Source organism: Amphibalanus amphitrite, unplaced genomic scaffold (genome assembly GCF_019059575.1).
Source record: "Amphibalanus amphitrite isolate SeventyFive unplaced genomic scaffold, NRLGWU_Aamphi_draft 001599F_arrow, whole genome shotgun sequence".
NCBI lineage: Eukaryota > Metazoa > Arthropoda > Thecostraca > Balanomorpha > Balanidae > Amphibalanus > Amphibalanus amphitrite.
This window is the reverse complement of record NW_024883092.1, coordinates 25,862-49,808: the sequence shown is the minus strand read 5'-3', so window position 1 is coordinate 49,808 and position 23,947 is coordinate 25,862. Positions and strand designations below refer to the sequence as shown.

The 23,947-nt window shown below is 48.1% G+C and overlaps 1 protein-coding gene across 1 annotated transcript in view; it reads right to left on the bottom strand.

The window, feature by feature from the left end:
• Positions 1–1,350: 1,350 nt before the first annotated feature.
• LOC122374082 (globin-like) overlaps positions 1,351–23,947 on the bottom strand; it is a 44,991-nt gene continuing 22,394 nt past the window's right edge. The window contains exons 2-5 of the mRNA XM_043352621.1: positions 17,832–17,936; positions 8,614–8,734; positions 4,421–4,519; positions 1,351–1,971 (exon numbers count right to left, since the gene is read on the bottom strand). Of these exons, the coding sequence (XP_043208556.1) occupies positions 1,813–1,971; positions 4,421–4,519; positions 8,614–8,734; positions 17,832–17,936 (484 nt within the window). The 3' untranslated portion in view covers positions 1,351–1,812. The remainder of the gene's footprint in view (positions 1,972–4,420; positions 4,520–8,613; positions 8,735–17,831; positions 17,937–23,947) is intronic.

Genomic DNA, 23,947 nt, shown 5'->3' with positions numbered 1-23,947 from the left:
TACATATGGTTCACAACTTTTTCCTTCCACCTAGCCACTTGAACGTGTTTTTTCAGAGAACGATTAAGTTGTTCAGATGAAGTTATGTTGCCTTTACGTAATGGCTACTAATGTGTCAGCACCCTAAGGGTTGAATAGCAGTGTGTACAAAATTTACAAAATTTAAGTGCGGGTCTCAGCAGCCGTAGCCGATCAGAAAAATAGGCATGTACTTTTTAATTTCGATGCAAACTTTCAATTTGTTTTGTATCTCCGATCGGATTGCGTCACAGAAAAAAAAAACGTTTTAGGGAGGTTTCGCATTTATTTTGTGTTCACTGATGTAGGGAGCTGTTCAAAGCAAGTTCTTTTGTTCTCTCAAGCTGATTATAGCGGAATGGAGACACTTTTGGCGCTGTTGGCCCCACGAAGACGCTGACGCCGCATTTTAATAACCCGCCGGGTGTGCAGGGTTTTTACACGCTAAAAGAGGTGAGCCGCCGGGCTCGATGCCGTGATCGCGCGCTTATTTGATGGTTATTTCAGAGCGGCGACGGACAATCGACAGGGCGACAGTGGTGGACTGTGCTTCTGAGCCTCAGCGATACATCTGTGCGCACTAGACGCAAGCAGAGTTAACAAATCTGTCGATAGTGTTTGCCTTTGATAAATAATACCGCTGTCTTTTTTAGCAATGTAATACACTCAGAGGCCGGAGCGTATAATGGCGTAAAGTCCGTGCAATGTTATTGCTAACAGCATACGGGACCCTTGTGTTTGTTCCAAACATAAAACGGCACATTGTTGAGGTACTACAGCATGCCAGCCCAAACTTGGTTGGCAATCAGCTCGCCTGAAAACGCCTCGAGGACGGCAGCATAGCAGAAAACTGCAGAGCGTCTGGGAAGGAAATTACTGATGTTATGCAATATATCCGGGTGCCAGCCGAAAATGTGCGGCATGAAAAGCCTCGCCTGTGGCGGCGAGCGAGCTGCAATTAATGGCATTGTCTGCAAAGCCACTTTATATGATTTCCCTTTAGAACAAGCAGAGCTCTTAACGGAAATGAACTATAATACCCTCATGCTTGTATAGCTTCATGGTATATCGCTGCCAGATTTGCTCTTCCGACCAGGAGTGTTCAGCTGAATGACCGTCCTAGGATATACCTTGAACGTCCCGCTCTGGAGCTGATTGGATAATGGCCTTATAACGTCATCATCATTTGTTCGAAAATGGGCAAATGGGTTCCCGAGAACGTCATAACACTAGCAAACAGGATCTCCGTGTACTGCCAGCCGGCCACCATTCAGCGGTGACCAGGGGAGCATGGATCATCCGAACTGATCGCTGGGGACCATTCACTCGTACTATTATTGTGTTCTTATATTTTCCGTTCAGACATATCACTTTCATGCGAGCTACAATTACCTGGTCCATCTAGTACGATTACCACGACTGATAATCAAAGTCAGTTCTGAAATAAATGTCTGAATCACTAGTAGTTATGCCTATTTTGTCCCGGACGTGAAACGCCCCAGGTCGAGTAACATGCTCATAAAACAATGCCGATATCCAATGACACACACAGCAGAGCACAGTCTGGCTAAACAGCCACCGCACAATCATCCAGCGTCATCACCCAGCCACGGCATCGGACACGCCCCGATATTGAGATCGTTCGCTGAATTCCATAGGCCGCCGCCGCGGCACAATATCTGCACGAGTGGCGCCTCGGGCCAGCCGTATATCCGCCGCGACAGCTCACTGCTGTCACAGATGCGACACCCGATGATGATGACGCCACTGACGTCAATGACGCGCCGATGACGCTCAGTACTCGATGACGTGGGCGCAGCAGGTGCCCGGGGCCGATGACGGACTGCCGAGGCCGTTGACGCGTTCCAGACAGGGATGACGCTGGCTGGCACTCCGCCGCGATGCTGACCGGGACCATTCGCTGTGCATCGCCTCGTATGTGAAGGCCAGTATCTGGAGACAGGCGCGGTGCGGGGTCAGAGGTCAGATCGTGTTGAACCAAGTGGTTATTCGCTAAGAGCAGAGGAGAGGAAGTGATGGGGTTGAGTGCGGTCGTCAATCGTCATAGTAGACGAAACTCAAACGTTATTGTAGACCGGTGGTAATGAATTCATAGCAAATGGGTATTTCTTAACCCGCGCCCTGATGGGGGGGGGCCATTTTGGCCCCCCCTGTGGTTTTTCTTAAATAGCGAGAAAACGGCGGCGCGCAGCGCCGCCAAATTTTGGGTACCTTACCGGGCATCAATTTGACACCTTCACACAAAATTTCAAGTCACAGGTCACGTCAGGTCAGGAGTTATTGAGGTCAAACTGAGGTCATGTTCGAGCAAAAATGAGCAAAAAACATGACATCTTGAAACGCTCACCAATTCTACAGTTAACAAGCAATTTTAAAGTTCTTTATGTGGTTGTGTAGAGAAAAGACGTTGCTACAAAACTGCTATCTCGGATTTTCGAAATTTTGGGATTTTGACCCCCCAAAATAAAAAAAAAATAATTTTTTTAGAGAAACTCAAAAAATTTCCAAAAATTTTTCGAATTTCGAAAAAACCGGAATATATGTGATAGTCCCTGCGCTCTTCGATATACATACCAAATTTTAGATCGATACCTCTTTTTTTGGCCAAGTTATAGCGAAAAAACTGTTAAAAATTGATGACGTCAAATTTTTGAACTCAATTTTTAGCAATTCTAGACCTCGTAGCGCAAAACGGAGACCACCATTGAACTCCCCGTGACGAGCTGCATCGAATCGATACCCATTTTATGCAAAAATATCAACTTTGAAATTTGACCTAATTTGACCTGACCTTGACCTGACCTTGACCTGACCTTGACCAAAACGTGACCTAAGCTGGCCCTAAAGTCTGTCTGACCCACATAATCGCATTTGTCATGTAAAATGGACCATAAAACATGTATCACACGACACTTTCATATTGTGACCCCCCCAGTGACCTGACCTCTGTGACCTGACCTGGTATCAGTGACCTCAAATAGCAAAATATGTGTTTGAAGAACATTTCTCCATCGATGATTTTCAATGAAATGCATTTTACTCGATTTTACAACGCATTTCTTGAAATGCCTTTAAACGGTGAAAATTCGACCTTTGACCTGACCTGTGACGTCATCGGTTTGACAGAGGTCAATGAAATTGGGTCACAAGGTAGTTCCCCGCTGGGGCTATCCAACACCGTTTACCGCTTGTCGCTATGTTGCGTGGTTCTCGAGATCTGAGGGGGGGCCAAAATGCCCCCCCCCCCCATCAGACCGCGTTGCTCGGCAGACCCCATCTGGGCGCGGGTTAATTCATCTTGACCTTAATGACTGGAAATGAGTGATTGACATTTAGCCAAGTTCCCAACACACTTAGCACGCCGCGCCTTCGTAAAAAAAACTGGAAACGCTGACTTATGATAAGCTACCTGCTACCCTGCTCCCAACGCAAATAAGAACGCCTACATGTCAACAGTTTTTCAAAGCACAATCGGTTGAAAGACAAACAGCATTCGCCGACATCCTGTCGCGTCTGAACGTTTGTGGTCTTATAAAAAGATCACTTATTGAAACAAATCTACGGGGAATGTCAAGGCGATAAAAGGATTGTACTGTATCTACATTATTTTTCTCACTGGGATATTATTGTCAAGTCAACCAGTTTCACAAGCAAAGAAAAAAAATAGTAATAGCAATCAGGTTGTGAAGCCGAACCTTTTGTTCTTCCTATTGATATTCATCGGCATTCCGGGGTGCTCGCCCCGCTGTTATATGGTTGCCCCGATTTGGGCTTAGGAGGATAAATGTGTAGCGAAATTATGGCGGTTTAAATCGTCTCCCTTACAGGCAGCAGGTCTCTCGAAATCAGGCGGCATGTCGAGACCAAGGTATTGGTGCCAGACGGCAAAAAGATTTGCAGTTTCTGTTTTGGTCATATTTGTATTAAATTGGATTTTGTATATTTATTTTTAAGAAGTTCTTATTTTCAGAAATTATCAATTTGCAAAAGGCCCTTGGCAAAAATACTTTGCCTAGCAAGTGGCAGCGCCATCGTCTTTCTCCGTTCCACGTTTCTGAAGGTAATGGAGCTGACTTCACGTTGAATATTGAATATTTATATCAGAGCCTAACTATCATCCGTGTCATAAGAGATTCAATTGAAACCATATTTGCGCACTATGCAACAGTGAAGAGCAAGTGATCTGTCTCTGTTCCAATGCATCGCATAAAGCATAAACATACTACACTGCATTCTGCATAGTGCACCTCCCGCTGAGCTCTGAGCTCGCCTCTGAAATCAGTTGTGTGCCTCGTCAGACGCCTTTCCCGTCCGAGGTCGCAGCTGTGGGTCATTCGCGCGGAACCGATTGCGGCAGGGTGTTTTACATGGTGTCACTCACCCGGAACAGTTTCTGCCAGGCCTTTTCCGTTTCGTCGTCCCACGAGCCCTCGTTTTCTAGTGTGGAGCGGAGCACGCTGACAAACTGATCACCAATGATCTGTGAATTAAACATGTGGTCAACATAAGTTTGATCCCAGCCTCCTACGAACAGCATTCGCCTTTGTTAGTGTTGGCGAACGCGCGGCGGTCCAATAACTTGGATAAACAGATATAAACGAGTGTTAAGTGTTTGCACGAGCAATTGAAGCACTTATAGACATTCATGTTGCTTACACCAATTGATCACATAGCTGATGTTTTTTTTTCTAGGTTCTAAAGCGGATACGAAGCTTGACAACAATAGCTTCGGTCCCGCTCCTTTGTGATGGCTTTAAAAAGTTGTCGACGAAAGCACAGAGAGAGAGAGAGAGAGAGAGAGAGAGAGAGAGAGAGAGAGAGAGAGAGAGAGAGAGAGAGAGAGAGAGAGAGAGAGAGAGAGAGAGAAAGAGAGAGAGAGAAGAGAGAGAGAGAGAGAGAGAGAGAGAGAGAGAGAGAGAGAGAGAGAGAGAGAGAGAGAGAGAGAGAGAGAGAGAGAGAGAGAGAGAGAGAGAGAGAGAGAGAGAGAGAGAGAGATATGGAACTGTATTTCCTTGGAGCTTCCAATGCTATGTGCAGGTATGATATTTTCATGATAGACGATTAACGGAGACAATCTTTGCATTTTTTATCCCATTTGCATGTTGAGTAACTGGCTTAACAGGACTCAACTGCAGACACATTAATAATGTAGAAGCCTGCGAGCGCCTCAATCGGTTCACGTGCCACGTTGTCTGACGGAGACGGCCTGGGACGGTTTCAGAACGCTGCGGGCGCTATGATCGTATGGATAAGTCTACCTGGCATCCCCTTTGCTCCCATTTGATTTAAAAAGTGCATTGTATCAATTTACCACCTATATGCATATACTTACATACTTCTGATGCTTCCACACTATTAAAATAATAAAGTCCTTATTTCTTATTTTTCATACATACCTAAATGACAACGTTGGCCGCTCTTTGTGTTTCTGATTGAGAACGCACTACGCTTGAAGTTCTGGGGCCAGCTTTACCAACAGAAAAATAGTCGCCTGCCGGAATTCTTTGCGTAAAGACCACTTCACATTCGGAACGTAAACGCGATGGGCACGTAAGCGGATAGGGCTTTACTGTTTACGCTCCGTATGTGAAACGGTCTTTAGGCAAAACAAAATCCGGCAGGCGGCTATTTTTCTGTTGGTAAAACTGGCCTCTGATGTGCAAACTCAAAATACCTATTTACGAGTATATGTGATGCTCGTATTCGCCAAAGTAGAAGTAAGCAGTGCTCGACGCAAGCCAGATTTTGGTATCTCATCTGCATTACGAGATGCCTAGTTTGCAAACAAATGAGATGTCATAACCACATTAGACTGAATAAATTGAAAAACTGATTTCGTTTTCTCTCGAATCGTAGATGTGCCTTTTCTGCACGCCGTCTACTCAATTTTGAGATCTTACCAGCTCTCACATATCTGCACATGAAGTGCAACTTTTTGCCCAGCTATGCCTCACATATACGTGGAGCGGTGACGGGCGTGCCATCCTTTTTCCCGTCGAATGTGACAATTAGAATGTTCCGTAGGATGTTTCCTAGCCGCGCTGTCTCTAATGCTGTCTGCCAACAGTCCAGGCAATATCGTGAGCCTGGCCAAACAGTAATAGAATGACACAACAAACAGCAATCACGCAGCCATTAGTTCTTCGTGTTTCATTGCGGCCCTCAGTTTGCCGAGCACACATAACAGAGATAAACGGTGGGTCGTGCGTACAAGAACCTTCGTCCGAAGAACCTGTTCTCGCTGAGTGTGTTTACCTTCTTAGCTATGGAGTTTATTTTAATAAGGTACATTAATTGTCGTTTTGAATGTTGAAGTATGTGCTCTAAGTAAACTGTCGTAGTCATTAATTTTAATACGATGCTTTAAGAAACCCATTGAAGCGGTTCTTTTGTAAAGACGAGAAGGAGTGTAGGGGAAGCCGGGGGAAGCCCGGCATAGTAAGCTCTTTTTCATTTTTATTACATACCATACGTGCTGTATAAAATGTTGATATCCTGTTAGCTAGCTAAGTTCATTGGCCGTGTTTTCCCAAAAATTCGGTTTCGTGGAATAAGTATAAGGTTGAGAAAATCGAGTTTTAAAAAAGTGTTGATTTTTCTGGGGTAAGCCCGGCATAGGGGTAACGCCGGCCACCCCCCCCCCCCCCCCAGCGCTTTACAACGAGTTGATGAAACCATTATGTGTCTTCCAAATATTAACGGAAAGTGAAATATTAAGGTACTGATTAGCTCTGGACATCTTAGAGTTTATGTCACTACTGGTATTTTAGCTAGCGTCTACCACATATACAGTACAGGTCGATGAAAATCGTGATGCAAAATTGACAAAAAATGTGTATTTCAAAATTCCTTAAAATTTATTTTTCTTTTTACCCTAATGCATCATATTGCATATCATTCGACTCGGCTGATGAAGAAGAACACAACGACACCATTTTTGAAGCTCTAGCTTCATTGTCTGTCGCGTTATCGGCCAAAACGTAGTTTGACCCTAGTTGACCTTAAGTGACATGACTGGCTTTGTCTATGATAACATGCTTATTTTCGAAATTTATCTTTGATCTAGGTGTAAACCAATTCTGCTCAGTAACTATTATCTCATGGAAAATAGTGGTTTAGTGGCATTGCTCTCGGTTGGGGGTAAGCTTGGCCACTCGCCCGGGGTTACCCCAATGTGCTAATTTTTATTTTAGAACAGCGATATTCGAAAAAATGTCATACTTAAGCCAGCCTGCCTCGTCACCCCTCACTACAAACACTTAAACGGTCCTTACATAACATTCGTATAAATATTAGTACTGTATGGTATAACATTAACAGTGCAACATATCTCACTTTTTAGCTAAAAAGCCTTAAAATATCATTTTTGCGCTATAACTTTAACAATATGCAATTTTTGTTATCCTTAACTTTTTTGCTGGCGTTACCTTAGCTGCCACGCTGAAAGGACAAACAGTTGAGCATTTTATTGTGAATAATTTAGCCGGAAACGGGGTGGCCGGGCTTCCCCCGCGCCCGGGCTTCCCCCGGCTTCCCCTACTGTAAAGCGTTTTGCGATCGTGCAAGTGCCCCTGTTGAAGTTTTATTTGAGACAATTGTTAATAAAGCGTACGAAAGGCCATATTTACTTTAATGCGAAATATTACATTAAACTAAATGAAATTAAAGATAAGCTACCCGACGTTTCGCTTATATTTGCTTAGTCATGGGCGATCTGACAGATCGCCCATGACTAAGCAAATATAAGCGAAACGTCGGGTAGCTTATCTTTAATTTCATTTAGTTTAATGTAATATTTCGCATTAAAGTAAATATGGCCTTTCGTACGCTTTATTAACAAGTGCCCCTGTGTTTCTTTCTCAGTTTCCGTACTGGGTAGAAAAGATAATCTTGTTTTTCTTTCTTGTTTGGATTCACTATGCAATGTTTTGTTCTCGAATTCATTTAAATTCAGCGGAAAAATTTGCCTGTAAAGAAAAACTGAAAGTTTCTTCCTTCTATTTGTATCACAATTTTGCACTGTTGTCTACATGGCTTGGATTTACAACTATACCTATACAACTGCCTATCTTGACCGCTTCTATAACGTTTAGCATTGGCTATTTCTATGACGCTTAGCATTACAGTGCATTGGCGTTGCGCATTTAATTTGTTCATATAGCTCAAATGACCAAAAACTTATGATCGACTTCTTACAACTCAGTGTTCCGTTGAGCATTGATTGGCGTCTTCTGGCCCTGATATTCACGTTAGGATCCTGTCCATACTGCAGTGCATAGGCGGCGGAACGGGGAGGGCACCGTGCCCCCCTTTGATTTTGGCATTTTAACATTAGCCCTATGGGCGTTGCATGAAAAGTGGGACCAAAAGTCGGCAGTGCCCCCCCCCCCTTAATTGAAGGTGTTCCGCCACTACTGCTGCAGTGTCAACAACACCGTACTGTGGCTGGTTGCACTCTGAGCTGCACTATAGGTTGCAATGGGTTGCAATGGTTGCCCTATGGATTGATTGGAATGCATACTGTACTATGGGTTGCACTGTTCGCACCATGAGCTGCTGCACCCAGTCCCTCACCGTCATATGTTGCGGCAGGGCGCCGTAGTCGAGGTGCCGCTGACAGAGCTGCAGTGTCAGCGTGTCCAGCTGCTCGTCCGTTCCCAGCCGGCTGATGAGCTTATTCACGAAACCCATCACCCTGCCGGCACAGTCGTGAGGTTATTCACGAAGAACGTCATCCTGCAGACACGGTCATTTATTCTCGTCATCTCGAATCACATAACTATGGGCGATAACCGTGATGTTATTCATGAATCCCAGCGGACACAGTTCTGAGGCTATTGACAAAACCCATGTCACCCTGAGGACAAAGTCGTGACGTTATTCCTAAACAGCACACCGCCAATAACGACATTGCCCGGAGCGAATCACGAGCTGTGATACCACAGATCCACGCCATTAGTTACAAACCAGTATAACGCCTTTTGGGGCGACTAACGGAGCGAGCGAGAGGGTGACCCTTGCACGTGCGAAATTTCGAGGGGGTACCTCCAGCTGACTTGTGCACGGCACCCTACTAACCGGTCTCTAGCGATGTGCCAAATTTGAGCACAATCGGCCCAGCCGTTCTCGAGATCTGGAAGCGGCACCCTGCACGTGCGCACGTGCAAAATGGGTCCCAACTGACTTTTGCACGGCGCCCTACTAACCGGTCCCTAACCATGTACCAAATTTGAGCGCCATCGGCCCAGCCGTTCTCGAGATCTGGAATCGACCCCTGCACGTGCGCACGTGCAGCAGCACCCCAACTCTGGCACATGGATGTGCATTGCCTAGTGGGTGCCTACCTACATGCCAACTTTCAGCGCAATCGGCCAAGTAGTTACCGAGATATTGCAACAATTACAAAAGTGACACCTCTTCGTTTTGCACGTGGCACGTGCATAAGGGGTCACCCACATGCATCGGGAATAGTCCAATACTTGGTAGAAGGCATGAAGCTACCCTACAAAAATTACCGCATGTAAATCGGTCAAGTGGTTGCTGAGATATAAGCGTCGCAGAATCGTGACCACGGCCGGCCGGCCGGCCGGCCGGCCGCTCATACTCAGAAATTTCCGTTATTCTACGTAAGACTCCGCTCGCTTCGCTCGCTCCGTAACCATAGCACCTGTGGGAAGGCTTATCTGTAAGCCCTACATTCGAGGGAAGACAAATATACCAGCTTATTTGCTTAGACAGACGTAAATATATTCAAAACAAACGTTAGGCAATTCACGAGGATTGATCATACAGCCGTGACCTATTCACGAACATTAAAAGCCCGGCCGTGATCCTATCCATCAGCCCCATCGTGCCAGGGACGCGTCTGTCGCTCGTCTGATGCCAATCATCGTTCGCACGGCGGTTCCATAGCGACAATCGGCCGTCAAACTGGCGTCAATAACACACGGCAGGTCACTGGGTGAATGACGTGCCGGCAGTAGGCGCCCATAACACAGATCATCAGCTCAATATCGAACTGGTAAGGCGCTTAGAGGCGCCGGCGGTTGTCACGTTTCCAGGCGGGTTGACTGGGGCCGGATTAAGGTATTGATTACGGGCGACCTTTTGGAAATGTGTCGTTGATGATGTTGCGCTGCTAGATGCTGGATACTGTGCGGTGTTTAGGTGTGCCAGATTACCTATAAATGTTTTAGAAAGTTATCTTGCCGTCAGCGTTGGCTTGCAATGGAACGACAATATCATGAATCAAATTTTGTCAGCAATAATTTGTATGCTAATCCGTTAAACAGTTTTAAGCCTCTACAAGTCAAAGTCAAAGTCAAAGTCATTTATTAGAGACACGTCCACGATGTGGTTATTATGTGTCCAGTCAATGGAACATAATACAGCATTAAAATTGACACCCACCGCTCAGGTACACATATATGCATTTTATCATGACACGTAAGCTGCGAATAGCTGAGGATGAATGCGATGAAGGGTAAAAAGTTGAGTTTAGAGTGCTGCGCAAATAAAGTTAAAAGCGTGGAAATATATAAAAGTGATTCACTGACAAGGGGCACGCGACAAAGCTCTGGTAAAGGCAGCGCGGCTAGGCGCTTGTCTTGTCTGTGAATCCAATTTGTTCCATGCACTGGCAGCCCGGTAACAAAAACAGTGCTGAGACCGAGCGAGGCGTCGCTTTGGCAGCTCTAGAAGTCCCGCCGTTACCGCTCGCGTCATCCGTTCGGACACACTCCCTCGAGGGACAAACATTGCACGGAGCGACTCGGGACAGACCGTGGAGTTAAGCGCTCTGTACACGTGCATACAGTCATGATCCCTCACCCAGTCGTGCACTCTGCCCCATCCTAGTGATTCGAGGGCTGGTGCGATGTGCTCGTGGCGTCGTACACCAGTGACCAATCTCGCTGCGAAATTTATACATTTCTGGATACGGTGCATGTGGACCTTGGCAGCTCCTCCCCAAACGGATAGGCAGTATTGGATGTGGGGAAATATGTGATGCTGGACGAGGAGTTTCAGGATGTCTCTGGAAAGAAAGTGACGGATTTTGTGTAGGGATGCTGTGATGTGATTGCATCTCTGCACAACCATGGAAATGTGGGATTCCCATGAGAGGCACTGGTCGAGAACAACGCCCAGAACTGTAACGGTCGGACTGGGGGTGATTTTTGAGCCAGAGAAGTCGATATGGAAGTTGGCTGTCTTTTTTATGGAATCTCTGGTACCAAGCAAGATGAAGTGAGTTTTGTCAGCATTCATTTTCAGACTGTTCGCAGAGAACCAATTTTTAAGCTCGTTCAGGGAAACCTCGACCCGTGCCTTCAGAGCAGATAACCCGGTGACGTCAGGAGGGGAGTGGTCAAGGATCTGGGTATCATCGGCGTAGGATAGGATGCGGCCATGAGGAAGGAAGCAAGGGAGATCGTTGATGAAGACAAGGAAGAGGATGGGCCCTAGGATGGACCCTTGGGCCACTCCATGGGCCAAGGAGAGGATGGATGAGCCGCCAGTCACTGTCTGCTTGCGATCGCACAAGTAGCTTCTGAACCACTCAGTTGATCGAACGCCGTACCAACCAAGTTTGGATACGAGGACACCGTGATCGACGCTGTCAAAGGCCTTACTTAAGTCAATCGTCGTTACCGATGCCAGTTGGCCGCGATCTATCTGCTGAGATATCCACTCGACAGCATCGATCACGGCGTCCTCGGTACAATGGTGGGGCCTGTAGGCATACTGCTGTGGTGAGATTATGTAATTGTCTAGCAAGTAAGACATAAGCTGCATTGCGATAACTTTTTCCATGATTTTCGAGAACGCAGACAAAATGGAAATTGGGCGATAGTTGTTCACACTTGAGCGGTCGCCAGACTTAAAAACAGGGGTGACACGAGCTACCTTCCATGCGGACGGAAACGTCTGAGTGGTAATAGAACGGTTTACAACATGGAGAAAATGGGGACCAATGACAGCAAAACACTTTTTGATCGCATGCAAGGGAGCTTCGTCCACGCCGACGGCACCCGACGAGCCCAGCCGACCCATCGCATCGGATAACTCGGCGAGTGTCACCGGGTGAAGGTCGAGCGCGGCCGCACACACTCTGGCCGGCCGGGGCCTGTAGGTGGCGCCCCGGTCGCGTGCCGCCTCAGCCGCGGCCGCTACCTTCGATCCGACCGCCGCGAAATGTTCATTAAACTCGTCGGCTCTCACCATGACATCGCTGCTAGATGATGTTGATGCGCCGGCAGGACGCATGGCATAGGTTTTTAGTCGATTCCAGAACTCTCGCCGATCACTGAGCAGGAGCCCATCTTTCAGGAATTCTCGATGTGCCTGAGTAGTGAGCGTCTTCACTTTGTTGCGGTGGCGCCGATATCGGTTCCGTGCTTCAGGCGTCCGGTCTGCTTCCCAGGCCGCCCGCGCCGCGTCCCGGTCTTCCATGGCAGATGTGAGCTCGGGGTTGTTATGGAGCCAGGGGCAGTGGGGACGCGGCTTCCGCACAGTGACCCGCGGGCAGTGCTTGTCGATTGCGGCGTCCCACACTGTAGTGAAGGCGGCCAGCTTGCTGTCCACGTCTTGAGCATCGTAGAGAGGTCTCCAGTCACTGGCCAGCAGCTCGAGACAGAGGGCGTCCCAGTTCACACGCCGCCAAGGGCGTACAACTGTGGGAGCCGGGCGCTGTCGAGGCTGCCTGTGAACCGGAGCGCTGAGTAGGACCGGCTGGTGATCGGCGACCGGTTCGGGAAGAACCGTCACGGTTAGGCTGGAGTCGTTCATGTTGGTGATTATCAAGTCCAGAAGGGTGGGTGTGGGCTCGACGTGTGTCGCCTGCTGCACCAGTTGACGGAGTCCCAGGTCACTCAGAATGGCGCTGAGGCGGCGGGAGCTCGGTGCTGCAGCGTCAAGCATGTTGATGTTGAGGTCACCCATGACGATGACCGGCTGACATGTCGCCGCCGCTTCCTGGAGCTGTTCTTCAATAAGCTCCAGTCCTCTGGCGAGCGGCGCGGCAGGCGGTCGGTAGATGACTCCCACCATCACCGTTCTCCGGCCGGGGCCGCTCACAGACAGCCAGAGAGACTCCACAGCGGGGTCGGCACCACCCAGTTCCAGCTTGGAGGCCCGCAGATGGTCACCAATCAGTACGGCGACGCCACCCCCTCGCGGTGTAGTGAGTGGTCTGCGTGACGCCGTGCGATCACGTCTGATGATATTATAGCCGGGAAAAACAAGCACTCTATCGGTGATATCTGCCCGGAGCCATGTTTCCGAGATGCAGAGTATGCCGAGCTGATGGCGATCGAGTAGAATATTTACTTCATCCAGTCTAGGTGTGAGCGATCGGACATTGATGTGGCCAAAGTGCAGGTGCCGTCGGATGTTCGGTGCATGGGCCGAGCCGGCGGCCGCACAGCGCGCGGTCCGCGCGAGTGTCAGCCGCGCGGGCGTCACCAGCTCCTGACGGGGCCGACCCGGCACCCGCCGGGCCCGACGCACATCACGGGCGGCTCGGTGTCGTCGCTCCTGCACGCGGCGGCCAGCACGAGCGCCACGTCGTCGCCTCCGCCGATATCGGCAGGGCAGCGCGCCGCCCGCGTGCAGCTTGGGTCCGGTTCCGCCGGTCCGCCGGCCGCCACCGGTCGGCCCGGGCCCGGCCGCTCCCATTGACCAGGGTCTGACGTCACCCTCAGCTCTGTCCAGCCAATCGGGTCGGAGCCGCGGCGGTTGAGAGTGCAGACCCAGTGACAGGTCAGGTGGGGTCGGTAGAATTCGGTGGAGCATGGCTGCTCACTCCGATTGGTGCGGCTTGGGCGTAGGCTCTTCCGAAACCGGTAGAATCTCGGCGGATGCGGCGTGACCCCTCCCCCACCGCGCTCACGGACATCGAGCGGCGGCAGAGGCGACATGAACAGTTGAGTTTCTGACCACATAAATGATAAATGCGGAATGAAAGTCACAAAACTCGGTAGACACCGTCTCAAACTCGGTTTCTGCACGCTCTCAGCACCACGCACTCACCAGGAGCACGGCAAAAAAAGGCTGCAGGTTGCAGACTACAGAGTGTCTAATTCAGCATAAGAACAAATTAGAAACACTTAATATACAGCAACTTTAGACGCAAATGTGCGTTCTGTATAATTAATAATACATGTAGCACAAACCAAATAGGCTCGTGCCGCGTAGGTACCCAATACAATACATATTCATGGGCCATATGGCCTTAATAAAATATCCATGCGTCATTGTTTTCTACCAGGAGCGGCGCAATGCTGCACCCTATCCAGCGAATGGCACACATAATCAAATGATACATGCAATCAGAATGTCCATGTTCCGGGAAAAGGTGTAGGTATCAAATAACACCGCAGCGGATCTGGGTACATTGCTGCTGCAGTGGCGCGCGGTGCTACAGATGAAATACCGCACACCCAGGGACTCTGTGAATGCAGTGCCGTGGTGCTTTATTGGACGGGAACGGCACATGGAAAGCACGTGCAGCGTGACGTGAGTGATAAAGCCATTGATCATATTTTTCATATTCATATACCTGCATGTTTTCTCATTCATGATCATTAATCATGGTGTAGCGCCGGACTGAAGAGATATAACACTATGGCAAAATTATTGCATGTAAAAAGGTGCGAATCTCTGAATAACTTGCCTATACAGATATGAAGAACGCCCTGCATAACAATTGTGAAGGAAAATGAGAGCTCCAATTAGTGCTTGGTCAGGAACATTGCAGGGGATGTTTAATGGTCATCGGTCATGGTTGGAACCGTTGGAACATGGTTGCGAAGAAACCATAGACATATGCGCCCTTCAGCTGCTGTCTTCCACCATTTGCGCAGCTTTAAATTCGCATTTTTAGAAAAGAGTGGTGAGGTTTTTCAGCGCCGCGTAAGCTGCTTTACCTACAACAGAGCCCTTCGATAGCACCTCCTCATTTTGAGTATGTGTACCCGTTTATGTGTGTGTACGCTCGTGTTAAATCTTTTTTAGGATTCTGTTCCGAAGACTGATTAGTCCGACTTCCGTTCCCAATTCCTTGATTGATCGGACTCGGAATCAGCATAGCATGTATATTTCAATAGTCAATATCCATTCGGCCTCAAACGTACAGCCCGGCTCATGATGGAAGGCGATGACCCTCTATTTTAGAGCTATGGAATCTATCTGAACTTCTATTGGCAATATCTTAGTTGACCTAAGTGTGTGCTTTGAAATTACAAATTCTATCGTCGGGCTTTCGTGCGCTTAGTTCCGGGTACCCATTCATCGAATGCAGGGGCTCCGCCACGGTTTTGGGATTGGGGGGTCCGACCCCAAAACACAAAACCTCGCTGGCGGATCCAGGGTGGGTATTTTGGGCGAATTCACCCTCCCCCTCCCCTCTGCAGCAGCTCCCGAAGATGATGAAAAACTGCCGCTTTTTCTAGAGCTCAAAGAAAACTTAATAATTCTATCGGGAGAATTCTGCTTTAAACCGAAAAAACAAGGTTCAATTTGCACAAGGAATCGAAAACCGAAAAGCGGAGCCCATTGACACCGATATGGCGGCCTCTCAAATCAACGTTCTTGAGGAATGGAGGCCGCTGTTGCGCGCTCCAAGGGCGGTGTTAGCCATCAGACAGCGCTAGGCTCTCAGTGACTGGCATGGGCTTGGGAATTCAGGGACCTTCATAGGCGCTCAGATATCTATGTAGGTTCTTAGGTCAGTGCCGGGTTCTCCAAGGCCGTAGTTAAAGGAAAGCGCAGGGCTTTAGGAGTCGTTGAAGGGATTTGAAAGCCTTGCCCTCATACATAAAGCAGTATGGAGTCCTTAGAGACTGACATTCAGTCTCTGTGATCAGAGAGTGACCTAGCCATGGGTGGAGAATGTTTGAAAAAGTTACCCCGGCCGGCGACCGAAAGTCAGAAAGACGATGATGCACAAATATTTGTCAACGGTTATCAACAAACCCCTATTCTGTGGCATGGAACAATGGATGTCTGCCATTACGAGTTATCCAATGTTTTATTTGCAGTGATTTAGCTCGAATTTTTTAATGGACCGATTGACAGAGCCGGGGGCCCACGCTAAGCAGAGCTTGTTGCGTAGGTAGACCCCGAACCCTACCGTCCGATCGCGCAATTCTGGGTAACGGGATAATTTAGATGCCAAAGTTTAACGTGCCCTTCAAAGCCGGACACGGCCTGTCCCACTCAACTGACTTCAGCTGGCTGCGGCTGCTCCCACCAACGGCAGACCATCACCGTCAGGAGTCTCAAATATCGAGCGCCGGAGCGACTCGAACCCGGGCTCTCGGGAGTCCATTGCCTCTACCAACTGAGCTACGGGACAGACTTATGTTATGAACTTTGAGAAAAGTCGTTGGAGAACGCTAAAATCAGAGGAATTTGGCTTTTATTATATATGGTGATTTTATGATTGAGCTTGCCTAAAACTTGACCAGATTTCTCTGATCACGTTTGTCCCTCTTTCAAACGTCGTTCCGCTTTTCGCCTCGTAGCCCAATAGCCGAGTTAGAAGGAGCGTGAAACGCCGACCGCTCGACTCAACGTGTTACGATAGAGCCACCACCCTGGCGCGGGTTAAGTTGGAGGAGCCTTGAGCCCCAGCCCCCAACAGCTCGTCCTTCTATCTCACTGGACACTGATATTACCCTCGTCCTCTCTTGTGATGATATTGCAGTGCCATCTTACGATAACGGCCCTTAAATATGATTTAGGGTTGTTAGATGAAACTTGTCGGGCTGCGCGATGAAAAAAAAATTGAGAGCATAGAAGCTCCAAAATGAAAATAAAGTAAATTTTAAAAAACCTTTCAAGGTAGATAAGAATAATGAGAGACACTTTTATAGGTGGCAGTTTTTCGCATGGAGATAGCTTTTAGGATTTACAAAAGTGGACAAAGTTACCCCGGCCGCGCCGGGGTAGGCTGAAAGTTACCCCGGCCACGGCCGGGGTGGCCGGGGCAGGTTCTCCACCCATGGACCTAGCTTGACCTGAAAATGGATATCAAACTGCTGCAATTGAATCAAAGGTCAAGTTATGCAGGGGATCCTGTAAGAGTTGTGACTTGTAGACGTATCTCTACCGACCTGCATACAGAGTCCTGTGCAGATTATTGCAGATTACCTCAGAACGGTGTGAGGCTGCTTAGACTTGTACGGTGCTCGAAAAAGACCGGCTTAACCCCCTTCCCCCTACACTATCGGTTGACCTCACAAGGAAAAAGGATTCTCAGATCGATTTGAAGCTCATTTAGGGCGGGTATTGTGTCTAGGAGGTGTCCTGCAAGCTGGACCTCTCTCACGAAATTATAGCCGAATTCTGGCATGCTTAGCTAATCCTATAGCAGTCTTAAACGCATTAATTTTATTAAAAAAAATGGTAGAATAATGGCACTCCCGTACATATAGGTCGGCGAGAGTTGAACACTTCGTGTGTCACAGCATTTTAAGGGATCCCTACATTTCGAGATCTTAAATTCCTTAGCTTTGCGACTGTCAACACATTCTAAATTATTCAACACATTCTGTAAATGATTTAGTCATTCTTATGCGAAAACAAGCTTATAGTTATTCGGAATATTGGGGGGTACTGTACCCCCCAGGTAAATTATTGAGGGGGTCCGGACCCCCGCGTACCCCCTGTGGCGGAGCCCCTGATCGAATGCAGAGTCCATTCCAGTCCGTTTCGAAGCGAAAGTAAATTGATAGGGAAAGTGAAATTAATAGATCGTAAATAAGTAAGAAGAGAACGTTTCCAGATACCTGGATGAATGTTGTCGCAACTCCTGTGACATCTTGAGGTCTTCCAGGTCGAGATCACGAAACGACTTGAAGTTGCCCTGCATTTCTGGATGCGCCTCAAATAATCTGTGAATGTAAGAAGGCAGCATATCAGCAGGTCATAGGTCCAATGATTTAACCCTCGCCGCACCTATTGGTTTTCTACATATGCGCCGGCCGAGGGGGGTGGGTCGGTACTAACCCCTCGCCATTTCGCCCCTGATATAGCTAGAGCGTCAAGGAAAAACGAGCGTGTGCGCTGTTACAATACGCAGCGATTGTTATCCGAATTTAAGGTCTCATATCAGCGGTGACCTCTGAGGTCAGGTCAAGTGACCTAAGGTACGGGTACGGTTTTGTCAGATAACTTCGAAAAAACGGCCGCAGAACTGCGAATTTGGCATCATCGTGTTCGTCTCACTCAGGCGAGTCGAATGGTATGCTTTTTTGTTTGGGTGAGGTCAACTTGAGGTGTTAACCTCGGGTCACGGTCAGTTCAGGACCCCCAGGTCACTCACGAACTTGGTCAAAGGAGGTCATGTCGCACATCGTTCGATTTGGCAGGTCTTCCTGAGTCCATTAGTGACTTTACCGACTCGCTAGCGCAATTTGATCAGGAGTTATTGACGAAAATTTACGACCCTAGTGACGTCATTGCATGACGTCATAAATGACGTGTTGAGGATTGCATGAAATCACGATTCCGTGTGGTTAAGATAATTTGATATCGTTCCCGGCGCCAAAATAGCAGTTTTCATTCTCCCCCATTGACTTATAATGGTGAGGTCACTTGACTGACCTGACCTCATGTGACCTTTAGGAAAAATCCGTGATATGCAAGCAAAAGTTGTGAGACCTCTGGAGGATACTAGGTCCTGTAAGTATCACCTCCCTGTGAAAGCTCTTCTGGCACTGAAGGTGTTGCAAAGTTGCGACATCTGAAGACTGTGCAGATGTTTACTTATAACGTCATAGGTCAGTGACATGACCTGAACCGAAAATGCGGTTGGTGTCAAAAGATCCGGCTTGAATCAAAGGTCAATTATGCCAAATTTCAGCTCTATCACCAACGTGTTCGGAGTAATCGCGAAAAAACCGGGGGGGGGGGGGCTGGCCCTTCGGCCGGCGAGGATCATGTCACTTCCCTACACATTCAATGCGCTAACAGAAAAACACGGTGTGCTGTTCGGAGATAGTCATCACGAGAAACAGTCAGGTTCTGAGTTCACGGCGCTGTGTGCTGTTCTGTTATATTTGTTTTCAGATTATTGTCATGTTACAGAGCATCCCGATTCCCGACCCATTCGGTAGTCGGTGCTGACAAATCTGCTAGCTGGTGAAGGGGTGGTTGTCACCCCAATTCCTAACTAACAATTCCTAACTGACACACAGGAAAACTCCGCGGTTCCGTCCTGTGATGGGGTCACGCGTTGCCGGACATTGGTCACGAGATCAAACTGGTGAGCGCGGGGGATCGATCCTAAGTCTCTGTTTTTCATGTGAACGATTGAACGAATACGAATAATAATTTATTGAATATTTGTCGAATATCCTATTGAATATATGCTATCGAATATGCTAATTAATTAAACATATGTACTAAGTTTCATTTCATTTGCCCTGACGAAGACGCCTTGTCGTTGAAACGTCTGGGAAATATAGATATAAAGATTTGAATTGCACTGTTTTGTCGTTTGTGTACTTGAAACAATGTCTTGTTACCAACAATCTCTGATCAATGTCCACAGTGGGATCTCAGCGCAGACGAGGCGACGTCATATCCGTGGTTCAATGGGTAAGGTTTCGAGTCTCGCACGTCGCACATAGTATATCATATCACCCATATAGGCCATATACCTACTGTATGGAAACTTATCTGCATTTGGATAAAGGAATTTGAAAAGTATTTAAGTGTTGAAATATTATATATGAATGTCGTACAAAATTGAAGGAAAGGCTATAAACAAAATAAAAATCAGAGTAAAATCATTCCTATGTTTCCTCTCTCTCTCTCTCTCTCTCTCTCTCTCTCTCTCTCTCTCTCTCTCTCTCTCTCTCTCTCTCTCTCTCTCTCTCTCTCTCTCTCTCTCTCTCTCTCTCTCTCTCTCTCTCTCTCTCTCTCTCTCTCTCTCTCTCTCTCTCTCTCTCTCTCTCTCTCTCTCTCTCTCTCTCTCTCTCTCTCTCTCTCTCTCTCTCTCTCTCTCTCTCTCTCTCTCTCTCTCTCTCTCTCTCTCTCTCTCTCTCTCTCTCTCTCTCTCTCTCTCTCTCTCTCTCTCTCTCTCTCTCTCTCTCTCTCTCTCTCTCTCTCTCTCTCTCTCTCTCTCTCTCTCTCTCTCTCTCTCTCTCTCTCTCTCTCTCTCTCTCTCTCTCTCTCTCTCTCTCTCTCTCTCTCTCTCTCTCTCTCTCTCTCTCTCTCTCTCTCTCTCTCTCTCTCTCTCTCTCTCTCTCTCTCTCTCTCTCTCTCTCTCTCTCTCTCTCTCTCTCTCTCTCTCTTCTCTCTCTCCCTCTCTTCTCTCTCTCTCTCACTCTCTCTCTCTCACTCTCTCTCTCTCTCTCTCTCTCTCTCTCTCTCTCTCTCTCTCTCTCTCTCTCTCTCTCTCTCTCTCTCTCTCTCTCTCTCTCTCTCTCTCTCTCCTTTTTTCCTTTTCATAATATTTCAATGTTGATTAAACATCATGCTGAAGCTTTTGCTGAAATGACGTCAGCTTTTCCAAATGCCATGTTTAAAAAAGGTAAATCTTTTCTTTTTCATCCTAACAATTTTTATCTTATTTCTTGTTAAGAATGGTACAATTTTGCAGCGAATGCATGTGTCATCCAGTAATTTGCAAGCTCGCCGTGGCTCCAGGAATTTAGAAGCTTTGTGTCCTGCAATAAAGTGCGACTCATAGCCTTGTAACAGGGCGTGCTAAGACCAGGCTTGGCTAAGCCGAATACTCCGAGGGACCACAGTGACGTGAAACTACACAGTTGGACTTCGCGAGCCGTGGGCCAATTCTTAGCTTGAGCAAGAGATAAATTAGAAAATAGCATTCCAAATGGAATGGCTACATGAAAAAGCAATTCTTTGCAATGCCAGGACCAGGCCTTTTACTGTTTTAAAATAGAATGTTGAATGAGATGCATGCGATATCAGTTATTTGTTTGGGTTCTATAAGATGCAGAAGAGCGATCAAAGTGCATTTCAATAAGAAGATAAATTGCAATGATCGTAAATTTGAAAAATTAATAACATATAAGCATATTGCTTCGAAGTTCGAAAGAATGGCACAAAACATTTGCTCATCTTCTGTAAAGAACGACCTATGAGCATTCTTAGACTACTGGTACGAGCAGATTCAGCGGGCACCATGAATCCCGTCGAACCACGGCCGCCGGATGTCATTGTTTGTCGCTCGGTCACGGCAAGATCGTGTTCGGCCGCAGCACTGCTGGGCTGACGACGGAAATGCCGGCGGAAATTGACGCTCTGAAAGGCTCTTTCCCGGCGACAGACGGCTGCAATCGGCCGGCAACCCCGTGACCGACGGCCACGACGCGACGACCCGACGTCGGCGAAATTGAGAGTCGGCCAGATTTGCTACAGGCCGGCCGAGCTAGGCGGCGCAGCATGCTTCAGGCGCACGATAGGAGAGCCATCTAGCGCCCGCTGTCGGAACTAGCAGACGGGACGCAGCGCGGCACGAAACATGGTGTGTAATGCCGAATGCGTAAATATTTAACTTTCACTGGCGGATCCAGGATCCAGGATGCCCCCCTCCCCGCATCGCCCAAATTCCACAAAAATTTGCAATTTCCTATAATAAAACGGACACTAAACAACTGGTATAGGTAAGAAAAAACAGCACATATAGCGCGTAAGGAATAGAAATCCGATGAGTGTTTTTATTTGAAAAAAAACTTTTTTTGGGGGGTATGCCCAGCGCGGCGTCCAACTTCCAAGACCACCTCTCTGGATCCGCCAGTGTTAACTTTCATATAATCACTTTCCTCTCGGCTCTCTAATATCAGTTAGAGAACATTGTTAGGGAGTGAGTGTGCCGTTGCCTCCCCTCGGCGCGCTACTGGACGCGCCGCTGCGGACCGCCTCCCGCTGAGCGCGCCGCTGCGGCCGGCGGCGCTGGGTCGCGACCGCAGCCGGGGGCGGCAGGTCACTCAGGGTCCGGGAGCCGCCACGCGAGGTTGTCCGCTGCTGTCGTTGCGGTCGCTGCTGCTGGATCGGTTGGAATACACGACCAACAGAGACACTTGGACGCTGCCTTTGGCCAACAACATTATGGGCTGCTGGTGCGCTTTATTCTTTTAATCCTCGGTATTGAAACATTATAGACTTGCAAAAACCTTTCCATTTGTGTTTCAGCTTCCAACCCTGTGCTAGGCAACTTACGTGCTATTTAAACTGTCGTGGTACAGCCTGACAAAAAAAAAATGACACTAGGAAATAGAGATAATTTATTTGATCATCTTATTATTTGATCATAAGGATTGCACCTGAGTATGATGACATTTTAAATGGTCGTGAAAATTGCAATCAAAACTTAGCTTCAACCGTCCTGTAATTGAGGTATGGAATACGAACGGTCTATTCGTAATGCATTTTCACAGGTATTACAAGCATTGCTATTGCATTTTATAGGTATTGTATGTCAGTGCCTAACTGACAGCAGCAAAATTAATGAGCATCTCTATGTGTAAAGACTGCAAACTGCGAGGGGCTTCTTTGCCTTCAATCCAGCGCGTGGACTGTCGTTAATTTATTTCACTGGCTCGCATAACCCTCTCACTTACCGGCTTTAGAACGAATCCTGAGCGTCAAGACATTTACCAACTGTGACGAGCAGGCTCTCTCCATTCAAGAAGGCACACTGCAATGGTATACAGGTCTGCCTAGCAATAATGGAGTTTCCCTAGCTCAGCTCCGACCGAACAAAGGCCCTCCACTGCGGCCAGGGCTGAAAAAGTGTTTCGGTGGTTGTCGTCCGAAGGAACACGGGCTTATTTGGTTGTCGACTAAAGATGTCTAAGCCGCGGCCCGCTGAGGGTCCTTGATTTCCACGCCCTGCTGGGGGGAGGAGGTCCAACACCCCGCTCTTTTAACTCTGATCCTGGGACAAGTAGTGACAAGCAGTAAACGGCATTCGAAAGAACGTCCAAAATAAGGACGAAAATATGTCATTCATTTTTTAGGTCAAGTCAAAGGTCAGGTCACCAGATGCCATTAAATGAAAAATATTGCCTATTTCAACTTTTTTTCGAAACACCGGCACACAACTCGGGAATCAATTAGGTATAGAGCTACGGCGCCGCGGAAAAGATTTGATAGCTCTTATGACCCTTTCCGTGACCCTTTCACGGTGCCCCTGGTCGACTTTCACTCACCTTTGAACAAAACGTGCTCAAGTTAGCACATGCACTTTGGTCGTGCAGACGCCACGGACCCTGCGTGCGAATACATTCTTATTCCTCTCCTTGAAAGCGCAGGGCTCTCAGCTGTGAGGCTCAAATGTCCGACGATCCTTATTCCTCGACCTAGGAAGTCCCGAGACACCGTATCCTCGTGGGCATGACATGGCGTGCCCTCCCCGCATCAAAATATTATCGGCACTGACGCGGTCCCACTGTGGCCCTACCCTCAGGCGCCGCCGGGGGTGCGTATGACGTCACAAAAGGAGCCCCGGCGGATTGGAGGGGACGCTAACTGACCGCCCGCCGGGGGGCGGCGCTGAAGGGTGCGGGCAGGGGCCGGACGAGTCCTGGAAGGTACTAGATTTGCCAGACACGTGTTGCCAGCGGACAACCACGGCGACCACTTGGTATGTCATTGGTCGCCTTTATAAGGGTCGCCGGTCGGCCGTCCGAACGATGGTCGAACGACGCAGTATATACTAAATAGCTACGGGGATTTGGAATATGTCTGTAGCTACCAGGAAATTTTCCACTGAGATGCCGCCGCGTAGGGTGGTAACGGACTCGAGAACAGCGAGTCGATTTGATGGGGGAAGGGCAGAGAATGGTTTGCGTGGACAGAGGCGATTGGGTTGGGTGGGCAGAGACGAATGAATTGCGCGCTTCAAACCGCACTAGGCGGGAGGTCTGAA